The following is a 13,675-nucleotide window of genomic DNA, read 5'->3' as shown; positions in this document are numbered from 1 at the left end:
GTCCCATAGCCAATGTTGACTTAGAGCTATATTGTAAACATGAGAGTGTATTGTATTGTAAACATGAAGGTGCACTAGGTCAGACTGACCACTTAGCAGCATTCAGCATGGTGATGGCTGAAGGAAAGAAACTGTTTCTCAGTCTATTTGTCTTAGTCTTTATGGATGTGAAACGTCTTCCTGAAGGCAGGCGTTCAAACAATGCATGTCCTGGGTGTGATGGGTCCTTAAGAATTTTCTTGACGTTCCTGAGACAACAGGAACTATGTAGTTCTTCTTGTGAGGGGAGAGGACAGCCGACTATCTGCTGGGCAACCTTAATGACCCTGTGGAGCTCTTTCCTCTGTGCTACTGTGCAGCTGGAGAACCACGCACAGAGACAGTAGGCCAGGATGCTCTCTACTGTGCAGCGGTAAAAGGACACCAGCAGTTTCTCTGGGATGTTGTTCTTCCTGAGAACCCTCAGGAAGCAGAGTCTCTTTTAGGCCTTCTTCACTACTTCAGCAGTGTGTGTTCAACCAGGTCAAGTCCTCCCTAATGGTGACTCCCAAGAAGCGGAAGTCTGAGACCCTCTCCACATAGTCCCCATTGATGATGAATGGCTGGATGTTGTCTGCCTTCTTCCTGAAGTCCACTATGAGCTCCTTGGTCCTGGCTATATTTAGGAGCAAGTTGTTATTCCTACACCACGTTGTCATGCGCTCCACCTCATCCCTGTAGGCGGACTCATCCCCCCCCCCCCCCCCCCAGAGATGAGCCCTACTACCGTGGTGGGCAGGAATGTAATCGTGGGTGTAGAGGGTATAGAGCAGGGGGCTCAGCACACAGCCCTGTGGGGAGCCAGTGCTGAGGCTGATGGGTGTGGAGAAGTAGGGGCCCACTCTAACCCTCTGAGTGTGATCACTCAGGAAGTCGTTGATCCAAAGGCAAGTGAAGTGTGAAATTCCTATGTCTGACAGTTTGGTCACCAGTCTGTGGGGTAAGATGGTATTAAAGGCAGATCTGAAGTCTATGAAGAGCAGCCGTGCGTAGCTCCTCTGCTGCTCCAGATGGGACAGAACAGCATGGAGAACAGTGGCCACAGCGTCCTCCGTATACCTGATTGCTCTGTAGGCAAACTGGTGCGGATCAAGCATGGGAGGAAAGAATGACATGAGGTGGTTCCTGATGAGCTTCTCGAAGCATGTCATAACCACAGGGGTCAGTGCAACTGGCCTGCAGTCATTAAGACTTGTGATTGTCTGTTCTTGGCCAAAGGCACAATGGATTTCAGGCAGGATGGCCCAGTGGACTGAGACAGAGACTGGTTGAATATCCTGGTGAAGACCCCAGCCAGTTGGTGTGCACAGACTTTCAGCACGCGTCCTGAGATGCCGTCAGGTCCAGCTGCCTTCCGTGGGTTGACAGCCTGCAGCGTGTGTCTCACCTCATGCTCCTCCACTGTGAAGATGGGGCTGTTGTTGGTTTCTGGATGGGGTCAGGCTGTCTCTGGTGGATCCATTTCAAACCGGGCAAAGTAGTGGTTCAGCTCCTCAGCCAGCGATAAATCATCTCCCACAGCTCCAGGACTGGTCCTGTAGTTGGTCATATGCTGGACACCCATCCGCACTTGCCTACTGTTGTTGTTGTCCAGGTGTTCCTCGATCTTCCTTTTATAATCTAACTTGACCTCTCGGATGCCTTTTTTTAGGCTAGCACAGGCTGTGCTGTAGAGACCTTGTCACCAGACCTGAAGGCAGTGTTCCTCTCTTTCAGCAGCCTCCGGACTTCCCTGGTCATCCAAGGCATCTGTTTGGGGTAGACCCAGATATGTTTATCCACTGTGACAATGTCTGTGCAGTTCTTAATATAACACAGTACGCTGTCACTAAACACTTAAAGGTCTGGGTGTTCAAAGATGTCCCAGTTGGTCATACTGAAACAATCCTGCAGATGCTGAGAGGCTCCATCCACCCAAGTTTTAGCTGTCTTTGTGCTGTTAGGGGCAGTTTTCCTGAGTGGGATGTATGCCGGAATTTAAAACAGTGACGTGTGGTCAGAGTGGCCCAGGTGTGGTAGCGGTGTAGCCCTGTTTAATGTTTGTGTAGACTTTATCCAAAGTGTTAGCTCCTCTGGTGGCACACTTGATGTGCTGAAGGAATTAAGGGAGCACAGGTTTTAAATCCACATGGTTAAAGTCCCCAGCAACGATATACACAGCATCAAGGTGCTTGGTCAGCTGACTGCTAATACTGCGGTGTAAAAGTTCGATAGCTGAGCATCCAGTGCTATGTAAACAGCAGTAATCATGACCACAGTAAACCCTCCAGGGAGATATATGGGTCTGCATCTAACAGTCACATACACCAAGTTCGGGGAGCAGTGACTTTCTACAGTCACTGTATTTGTACACCAGTTGTTATTTACGTACACATACAGCCCCCCTCCTCTGCTCTTACCGGAGTCACTGGTCCTGTCTCTGGATAGCAGAGTCCAGGATCAAAGAGTGAAGCCAAGATTCTGTAATCAACAGAACGCAACTGTTCTTTACGATGTTATTTGTTGCTACCTGTAGCCTCAGTTCATCGATTTTGTTGACGAGAGATGTGGCATTGGTGAGGAAAACACTGGGGAGTGGTGGTTTAACAGGCTGCCTACATAACCTCACTAACGTGCCAGCCCTGCAGCCTCGCTTTTATTTTCTCTCTCTGTGCCGCCTCCATCACCTGCCCGCGGGGATGATAATCCACGGACAGTCGGGACTCCTCGCTATGTCTGCCGGAATGTTGTGGGAGCGGAGAAACTCTGGTGAAACTCACCCTTCGCTGCACACTCCGATCTTGAGAAGTTCCTGTCGGCTGTAGATGTTGTCGACTCGACAAGATGTGGGTAAAACAAGTAGTAATACTAGCACACACATGCACACTAAGCATTAATTAAATTACATCAATTGCTATTTTTGTAAATTAAAAAGAAAAAAAATATATAAATTATAGATAAAGTATATATATATATATATATATATATATATATATATATATATATATATATATATATATATATATACTGTATCTTCTTATATAATATGCTACCATGGCTGTTCGTTTGTCTGTCCAGGATTTTAAATCACCTGTAGCTTGCAAACCGTTTGACCTATTCACCTGAAATATGGTACACACATACTACGTGACGTCTACTATTCGCATTACGAGGTAACGACTGACCTCCAAGGTTATCCCTCTTTTTATTTTTATTTTATTTTATTGTAGAATCTACTCTCGGCAGCAGCCAGCAGGGTTCCGTGCAGCGCATGGGTAAGGGCATCGTTCTCATCCCTACCACCTTCACCATCACTTCCCCTACCTCTTCATATCTTAAATCTTAAGTCTTCAATCTGCCATCTTAAGTGAAAAATTAAGGAAAACATACTAAGTAATTGCAACACAAACACTGACTTAATCAGTTTTAACGTGAAAAGATGCCGACAAAAGAAGAGAAGAAGCGGGCTGCTAGGGTGGAGAAAAAAAGAGCTGCTCAGGAAGCAGCAAACGCATCAACCTCTGAGCAAACAAATGCTAAATGTACAGAGAAGGGGTAGGAAAACTATGAATGATCAAGTCAAGTGTAACGTGCAGTGCCCCGTTACTGGTATATTTCTATATATATATTTAACATACCAATGCAGAGTTGCACTAATATACAATATATTTATTTCAGATTTGTTTTATAAATAAACTGAAAGCATGGGTTGTGTCCAGCCTTTGTATTGACCTAATCAAAGATGTAAGCTCCACAGATTGCTTACAAATGTTGAGTTAGTAGCGTCTGAGTAGTTGATATCCATTCAAAGAAATAATCATGTGAGCTCCTTGGAGTAAAGAAACATATCAAATAGAAAGGAGTAGTTACCAGTACAGGCAGTATTAGAGAATTACAACAAAGATTTTGGAGTGTCACAGTTATCTAGTTTCACATCCCTAATTGTTTTTATTATTTACAGCAAAATCTAATATGTAATCTTGATGAAACGTTTGATATACTTCTGGTTTTTCTTTTAGAAATGTGTATTGAATATGTGATGTGCATATAAAGATTTATTCTAGAAGTTGGTATTGACTATTTGATGTGTGTAAAAAGAATTTTGAAAACACTGAAGTCTGATTGGCTTGACACAATAACATCAGTGAAAAATGTTTAAACCAGATTACTCATTTAACATATGATTGCCAAGCATTTACTTTCTTTTTCATGGCTACAGCTTGTTATCTTTGCATGGCATAAAATGACAAGATATCTAATAATTTTACACACTCTGCCTTGCCTAGAACCATTTGTTCTTTTATACTGTAGGTACAAACTTAGAAATGATTTTACTTGTGTAGGTAGAGTCATATTAACCTGTATAGTGCTTTCTTTGATTAAAACATGTGTAACGGTCTTCTTTTAAAGCACATTCTAATTATACTTTCCTTCTTTCTGATTGACTAGGACAAAGAGGTGAACTTGGAGCAGGTGCATCGTCGTATGAACAGCCTTATGGACGAGGACATGGCCCACAAGCAGATCCCCGCTCCATCTATCGAGATCTCTGCCCTGGACATCGGCAGCATTCAGCCCAGCCAGACCCTGGAGCCAGTGCGGGAGTATCAGAGCACGGGTCTGTCTGTGAGCACCTTCCTGCCAGAGCAGGGCCACGGGGCAGGCAGGACGCTAACACAGGGCCCCAGCAGCAGTCTGCCTCTACCGCTCAGCAGTTCCTCCAGCATTCCATCCATACAGTGCAAACACAGAGCCCCCAACGGGGGATTGTTCCGCCAGAGCCCCGTCAAGACTCCAATGCCCATGTCATACCAATCAGTGCCCGGAGGACCTATCCCAGAAGCCATTGAGCCCACTCATGGGACATCTATCTGACATGATCTCATCTGAGGAAAAAACAAACAAACAAACAAGTGCAGAAGTTTTTTTTTTGTTTTGCTTTGTTTCTTTTTTTTTTAACAAACAAAAAACTCTAGAAATTTTCTTGTACATATTTGTAAATAATGACAGAATGAAGTGAGGTAAAATGTATTTTGAATATTCTCAATTTTTGAAGTTGAGCTAAAAAAAACTATAAAAACTACTGTATGACTGGCTTTGTAAATTTTGATCTATATGAATAAAGAAGCAGATTCCTTGTGATTGTTTTCTAAGTGCCAAATTCAAAGCTGTCCAGAAAACAGTAAAAAAAAGAGCTCTGTTGGACTGTTCCATCACTGTACATGTGGCATTGAAATTTAAGTAGATTTAACTTTTTGCTGGAATCAAATCACTAATAAGAACGAGCAGAACTGTATGCAGCCCAATCCTAGATATCCCATGGATATATTACAGATGGACAGAAATTAACTACGTGATAGCTACTGTATGTAGACAAATTGCATTGGGGCAATTATTTTAATGTAGGCAAATTTTATTTGCAAATCAACATCAATACCTAAGAGAAAAAAAATGACTCATGCAGCTATAAAAGACAATGATACTGTTATTGTAAAACTGAAAAATGTCACCTTAATCAAACCTTTGCCACATAAGTACTGGAAACCATTTTGTAGGATTCTATATAATTTATTTCATATGCCCTACAGTACCTTGTGGTGCCAGGTAGAATTTTAATGCTGCTTTGAAACATTCCAGTAGCACAAAAATATTTAAAATTTAATTTATTAACCCTTTGACTGTCATGAGAAATACTACTCCACAGCAAAATCTACCTATATAATTACAACTCTGTCTGTTGCTGAAATGTAAGCATCAACTAAGTAAGGTGAACATGCCTGAATGCCTATTAAGCTTATTCATCATAAAGTAGCAGTCTAAGAGTATCACATTGTAGATGCATACAATGTCTATTGTCCTCTTATTATTTAAGGACCTACAACAGGCAGAGGAGTCATTTACTGAGGTTTAGACCAAAGTTCAGTAAGCCACACTGAAGAAGACATCTTTATTGCTTTGATGCTAAATCAGTGATGGACTGACCAGGTTTATACATTCTCAAACCCACTTAATCCAGTTCAGGGTTGCAGCTTATCCTAACAGCAGTGAGTGTAAGGCAGGAAGCACCCCTAGATAAGGCACCAGTCTATCACATGGCTGACTCACGCACACACCCAAGTTAATATTAATGGAACACACAGGTCTTAGGGATTATGAGAGAAAAACCAAAGCAGATATGGTAACAACATGCTAACTCTACAGAAGCAACTGCCAGGTATGACGTTTCAAGCCCAAAACAATGGATCAGTGAGATTTATGAGATTCAAAATATTTTCCCTTTAGTGTAAATTGGTTACAAAGTATTATACAGCAGAAATTATATAAATTGCTACATTGGGGTGCACTTAAAAACATTTTCATTAAGGAGTAAAATGTAGTTTTCTGGGTTTACACTGCTTTTAACTATCAAAAAATAAACATATTCAGTCTTGGCAAAACATAAAGGAAACATACAGTATGTCGGTGACAGTCAAAGGTTTAATTTATTTTTTATTAGTTACATAACTTCATCATAATGGAAAGTGATACATTAAATATTATGACTCACAAATCTAAAAAAATTACTTTATAACACAGAGATCATTGTTTCAATTATAAAACTGTTTTGATCTTAGAGCACCACAATTTGAAGCAGAATTTCGGTTTTTTTTTTTTTTTTCAAATTCCCCTTTAACTGCAAAATGTCCAAAGACAGAGGCAGAGGTTCAATCTTGTTCTCTTACGTTCCAGGCAATAAGCTAATGCTGTAAGCCCACAGTAGGCCCTGCTTCAATATCTGATGAGACACTTCACTTTCAAGATTTGTCCAAATGTGTGTGTATATTGTTAGATTTTTCTTTAATTTTGATCATATTCAGTAAAACTAAAAACTTTATGTTCTTTGGCTATTTGATATTTTCTTTTAATGCCTCCCACAGTGCTGAGCATATATATTCTAGAAATAAGACACTGAACAAGTTTAAATGAAGAGATTCGAATGAAACCATTACTGGAACTAAAACCTTGAATCTCTAATTATTGTGCACAGCCAAGAAAGCCTTTCTTTATGTCTTCTACCTTTGGAAGTGTGTTCATTATTTAAAGACTTCAACTGTTTTCGTGAATGGGAGAGGATTTGGGCTGCAGCACAAAAATAATTAACCCTTTTATACTGTATATGGTATATTTCTGTTGAATTTTTCCATTGGGTATATAAACCATCATGGCACATGTTCAAGTGGATAACAGATGTCTTTGTTTCCATTCACCGTCTAATTCCTTCAAAATGCAGACATTCAGGGGCTACTCAGTTGATCTAAACATAAGCAGAATCTTAATACCTCACTCAGTGACATGAGCTATTTAAATATTAGATATAATGTATACACTTAATTGATGAACTGGGGTTAGGGTTGGGTTCAGCATTAGGGTCTCATCGTGTGTGTGTGTATATATATATATATATATATATATATATACTGTATATATATATATATATATATATATATATATATATATATATATATATATATATATATATATATACATACATACTTTATATATACATATACATCTATATCTATATCTATATATATATATATATATATTATATTATACATATATTTTTTTAATTACCAAAGAGGCTTAAATTTGAATGAAATGTGATGGGATATTAAGTTCTGCCACTGTTTAAGTCATATTTTCCCTGTGGTTGTCTCGGTAAAACTGTGTGCATGTTTGTATGCTCTTTACTTGTTTTAAGTGCCCTTTGATCATACCTGGTCACAAGTGCTGTGAAGTTAAAGTACCTGGCAGGCTTTGTTGCAGACAGGTTGACCCAGAACTCTGAGTGTCCCTACAGAGGCTGTTCTGTCAGTAATAAGCCTTGTACTTTCCCAGAAGTGGTAATGTCACGGATTGGGGCAATCAATAAATGTGACCTTCGTTAACAATCAAACTGCAACAGAGTACCACATGAACAAAGAAGACAGTTTACATTATTCAGAAACAAATAAAGCAGAAGGATTTAATAAACTTAGACTTTGCACTCTGGTGTCATTATTTCACGTGACTGGCAAATGGCATTCACGACTCTGGATAAAGTTGCCAAACTTGTTGACAAAATATTGATAAATAGGAAAAGCTGTTTATTTGTTGAATTCATAATGTTCAAGTTTCTTTCTATGTAAAAGTTATTTTTTTCATATGACTTTTCAACTTGAAGAGTGTTTCATGTACAGTTAAGCTAAAATGGTAATTGTTGTTGCTGCACTACCCAGCTAAAATCTTACGCTTATTGTAACAAGATGCTTTTAGTGAAAAACATGCTCTGATGTTTTGTGACTGATATGTTCAGATTCTGTTTCAATACACACCACTACCAGACACCAATACAGTCTCCAAAAATTGGCAACACAGTAGTGATTATTTAATATATAGTGATTTTATGAAATAGGAAAAACAAAATTCTTTTTGATCTATGTTGTGCTGACATTTGCTTCTTTACCTTGCTTCCTTTCTTTCCCTCCTTTAAATTTAATTCCAAGTTTCCTTCTTACCTCCCAGTTGTGACTTTCACTGAGCTTTTGCTGTATTTCTCTTTCCAACATTACAATGGTAGGAAGCAGCCCTGAAATCTCACCTAGGGTTTAACGTTTGGAGTCAAGGAAGTTCATAACACACTAGGGAAACTAGTCCCCTACAAACCATAATTGGCATTTCAGGAGGAAAAACAGCAGTCAGCCCATTCTCTCTTATGGCATCAGTGCCCCCAGGCAGCTTCTAGGCTACCTGCTGTTTGTATTAGGTATTCCATGGTGGGCACTACTTTGGCCTCAACTACCTATCTACCCAGAGGAGTTGAAAAGACCTAAATTCTTCCACTTATATCTAAAGGTCCAGACACACTTGTCATCCATTGGCTACATTCCCTCAACATAAGCATCGGTAGAACATTAGAACAACTGTGACGAGAACAGGCCATTCAGACCAACAATTTTGTCCATCTTATTCACTTAGATTGCCCAAAATAACATCAAGGCAAGATCTGAAAAAACACAAATATGGTTTTTTACATGAAAAAAAATTTTTTGCAAAACCTGCCCTCACTATGATTCCAGCCATGTCCTCATGTTCTTAATGTAGAATTTACTTTAAAGTAAAAACTGGGTTCCACTGTACTGACTAATTTTAAACACTTTGATCATTTCACCTCTCCAGCTCCATTTGCTTAAACTGAAAAGTTTCAATTTCTTCTCATAGCTCGTACTCTTAAATTAACTTTCTCTAAAGCTGCTCCGTTTTTGTAATATGGGGACCAAAACCAGACACAGTGTTCCAGGTGAGGTTACACTAGTGTGTTATATGACTTAAACATGATCTCCCTTTCCATGTAATATCATAGTCCCATTTATTTCAAATGTAAATACTCTGCTGGCCACTGACGGCATTGAGGAACTCCATGGTTTTCTGCTAGCCCTTTACTACCCCACACTCTGCCCCCAGAACACCCCATGCTTGTACAACACATAGCAACTCATATTTGAATTTTTCTATGCAAATATTGGCTTTATTCCCTGTACCATGCAATTATAGCTCAATCTTTGATTTTAGTAACCCCTTACACATGAACAAATGCAAATATAAAGTGTATCCAATGAATTGTATATATATGTTGATGTGAGAGTGGCTCCACATCTGTACATACACAAAGAAAAGATTCAGACAAAGCTGAAACACCCATTAGGTAAAGGAATACAAAAAACAGGCCACTCCTTCCACAAGGGAATTAATTTTGGCGAAGGAGGTGTTAAAGTATGTGAATCATAATTCCATCTATGATCAATCAGTTGAAACTGTCAGAAAATGTACCATATATACTTGCGTTTAAGTTCTCCCGCGGATAAGTCGGGGCTTGATTTTACTATATAATTTTCGGTATTTTATAATGTCGGTCATATAAGTTGAATGCGGAAAACTTACGTTATTGATCCAAGAGATTACGACATGATAACACCCACCTGAGAGAGTAACCACGGAGCACACTGCCTTTTTTTCTATGTATTGTGCCTACATAACCACACGATTATACCCAAACTATTCCAAAGTGACATTTGCACTGTTTTGTGTTTTTTGTATCTCACACCCTCATACATCTTTATTGTGCGAGTATCCCTTATCTACGATGGAGCGTTCAATCAGAAGAAAATATGAAGCTGGTTTTAAATTAAAATTCGGTGAAGTGGTGAAAGAAATTGGTAACTGCGCTGCAGCAACAAAATTCGATGTGTCTGAGAAACTGGTGCGAGATTGGAGGAAAGAAGAAGATGTAAAAAAAAAAAAATAAGTGTTGTATTTTTGAACGAGCATATTAAGTTGAGGTCTGATTTTATGATCGATTTTTCAGGTTTCAAGACCCAACTTATACATGAGTATATACTGTTTTCCAGTGGTTTTCAAACCCTAAATTTACCCCCCCTGGTGTGTTTTACTGATTAATGCTAACCCAATACTTGTGCCCCTACAAACACAGAAACTTTTATCCACCTATCACATATTTCAAATTCCATCCTCAAAATAATAATCACACTTTTTCCATCTTTGAAAACTTTATAGATTTTTACTTCTTTCTAAAATGATACCCCTAAGTGTTATCAACTGCATCTGAGTTCAAGCAGTAAGATGGATATGGACACTGTGTTTTCTGTAGATAGATAGATAGATAGATAGATAGATAGATAGATAGATAGATAGATAGATAGATAGATAGATAGATAGATAGATAGATAGATAGATAGATAGATAGATAGATAGATAGATAGATAGATAGATACTTTATTAATCCCAAGGGGATTAATCTCCTCCAAGTATGTCACTCTCCACTGTTCAGACTTCACACAAGTCTCTATAAATTTGATATCAGTCACCCAAGACAAATGCTAAGGTGGCTCCAGTTTTCATGGCCTACAAAGATATTTAGCCATGACACTAATAAAGCAAACATGGCTGTCTAGATTCAAACTTTAATAAATTGTTTTCAGGCAACTAATACTAAATGGCAATTATCATTCATAATCTTCTGAATACATAATAACATTTTTTCTTGTAAATGGGATCTTGATAACTATGCTGGAACCAAATATATTTTTGTTTAAATATCATTATCATTTCAATAACATTTTATTTTAAATAAACTTTATTTTCAAAAGTCAAAGTGCCTATGAAGGGTATTCACACCCTCAATTTTTATTTTTATACAACATTGAATTACATCAAATTGAACTTGGTTTTTTTTTTGACATGGAGCAACAGAAAAAGACGTTTTAATGCCAAAGTGAAAACAGATCTCTGCAAGGTGGTCTAATGATTATAAATGTAAAACACAAAATAATTGATTGTCAGCATTTACTAGAAGCACCTTTTTCAGCTGTGACAGGTTTAATTGTGTGTGCACATATCTCTATCAGCTTTGCACATCTGGACGCTGCTATTTCCTCCCCATTCTTCTTTGCACAATTGCTCAAGGTATGTTAGGTTGCCTGGGGAGTGAACGGCCCTTTTCCAAGTCCAGACACTAGTTCTCAGTTGGACTGGAATCTGTGCTCTGACCTGGACACTGCAGGACAATCACATTATTGTTTTTAAGCCAATCATGTATAGCTTTGGGGTCATTATCTTGCAGGAAAACTCCCAAGGCACAGGTTTCTTGCAGGCTGTATCAGGTTTCCCTTCAGCATTTCCCTCTATTTTGCCACATTCATTTTACTCTCTACCTCACAAGCCTTCCAGGGCCTGCTGCAGAGAAGCATCCCCACAACATAATGCCTCTACCACCATTCTTCATGGTGGGGATGATGTGTTTTGATAATATACAGTAACTCAAACATGGCATTTAGTCTAATAGCCAAAAAGCTCAATTTCGGTTGCAAACCACAGAACCTTCTTCCAGCTGACTTCAAATTCTCACATGTGCCTTTAAGAAAACTCTAGCCAAGATGTCACGAACGTTTTTTTTTTTTTAAGAGTGGTTTAATCTTTGCCACCCCTACCATAAAACTGAGATTGATGAAGCACCTGGCAATAGTTGCTGTGGTTTGTAACTCTGTCACAGGTCTTTTAGTGGTCTCCCTCACTAGTTTCTTCTTGCATGAGCACTTAATATTTGTGGATGGCCTGCACTAGGCGATGATATACTCTTTGCATTTCTTAATGATTGGTTGAACTGGACTCAAAGGGATGTTCAGTGACTTCGATATTTTCATGTTTCCATTCCTGGACTTGCGGTTTTCATCCAGCTTTTCATGGAGATATGTGGAACATTCTTTTTATCTTAATTGTGTAGTTTAGGCCACAAAAATGATTCATCAGAAGTTGGACGTTCCACATACAATTTATACAACAATCAATTGAAACCCCTTGACTACAGACAGGTGATGTCCATTGAACTAATTATGTGACTTCTAGTTCTAGTTCACTTCTAATTGGCTGTACCAGTGATAGTTTTAGTGTATCATATTAAAGGGGGGAGGGGTTGGTTAATTTGTAATTCATTTATCCCACTTTGCAGAGATCTGCTTTCAATTTGAAGTGTCTTTTTCCAAGTACATATATCTTTGCAGCCAGGAGCTGAATGTCGAGTGGGAGGGGGACATACTTGTTGATGTACTTGTTTAAACTATATTACACAATCAGTCTTTATTTTACTCAACATTACCCCTCCTACACAACATTTGGCTCCTGGCTGCAAAGATACCCTTCTCCTTTTTTCTGTTGGTCAATGTAAAAAAAAAAAGAATAATAATAAATTTCACTATCATTTGATGCTGTATAACAATAAAGTGTGAAATCTTCCAAGAGGAAATATCACACAAAGAGGATGGGTTCCACCTTGGGCCCAATGCTGCTGTCATGTAAGGTGGTCTTTAAGAGAACTATCTAAAGAGAACATCTGCAAACTAAAAAGATACTAAAGCTGGAAAGTAGATACCAAGGACCAAAGTCTCAAATTTCAAAAGGCAAGTTACTGTTTAAAAAAAAAAATGAAACAGCACTATCACCTGAGAGGTAACAGATATTTTGAAGTCTGATAGAGGAACCAGAGATGCAAAGTTTTAGTTTTATTGCAAAGCCAGGTTTTTTATGATTTTGCTTTGCATATGCCTTGCTTGCAAGGGTATAAATACTGTATACTACAAAATAATTACTAATATGAAGGGAAGAGTGAGAGAGATTTACCTAGAGGAAAATATGCCTGGACATAACCTACATATTAGAAATACAATTCCGCCAAGCTCCTTCCACCTCATATGAATCTGATGCTTCTTTTAAGGTCGATGTGGTAAAACCTACTTCTGTTTGTTTGCCATTTTCTCCCATATATTCAGAAAATATGAAGATGCTTGTGGCGGCACGTTGGCACAGTGGGTAGCGCTGCTGCCTCGCAGTTGGGAGACCTAGGGAACTGGGTTCACCTCCCGGGTCCTCCCTGCGTGGAGTTTGCATGTTCTCCCCGTGTCTGCGTGGGTTTTCTCCGGATACTCCGGTTTCCTCCCACAGTCCAAACACATGCAGGTTAGGTGCATTGGGGGTCCTAAATGTCCCTAGTGTGTGCTTGGTGTGTGTGTGAGTGTGCCCTGCGGTGGGCTGGTGCCCTGCCCAGGGTTTGTTTCCTGCTTTGCGC

General features: G+C 39.1%; 1 protein-coding gene across 2 annotated transcripts in view; it reads left to right on the top strand.

Annotated features, from left to right (window-relative positions):
- LOC114646859 (glutamate receptor ionotropic, delta-1-like) overlaps positions 1-5,160 on the top strand; it is a 1,476,314-nt gene extending 1,471,154 nt beyond the window's left edge. For both annotated transcript variants that reach the window (XM_028795229.2, XM_051922843.1), the window contains one exon: positions 4,468-5,160. In XM_028795229.2, the coding sequence (XP_028651062.1) occupies positions 4,468-4,893 (426 nt within the window). In that variant the 3' untranslated portion in view covers positions 4,894-5,160. The remainder of the gene's footprint in view (positions 1-4,467) is intronic.
- The last annotated feature ends 8,515 nt before the right edge of the window (positions 5,161-13,675 follow it).

Source organism: Erpetoichthys calabaricus, chromosome 2 (assembly GCF_900747795.2).
Source record: "Erpetoichthys calabaricus chromosome 2, fErpCal1.3, whole genome shotgun sequence".
Lineage (NCBI taxonomy): Eukaryota > Metazoa > Chordata > Cladistia > Polypteriformes > Polypteridae > Erpetoichthys > Erpetoichthys calabaricus.
Note: the sequence above shows the minus strand (reverse complement) of the source record. Positions and strands in the feature narration are given on the sequence as shown.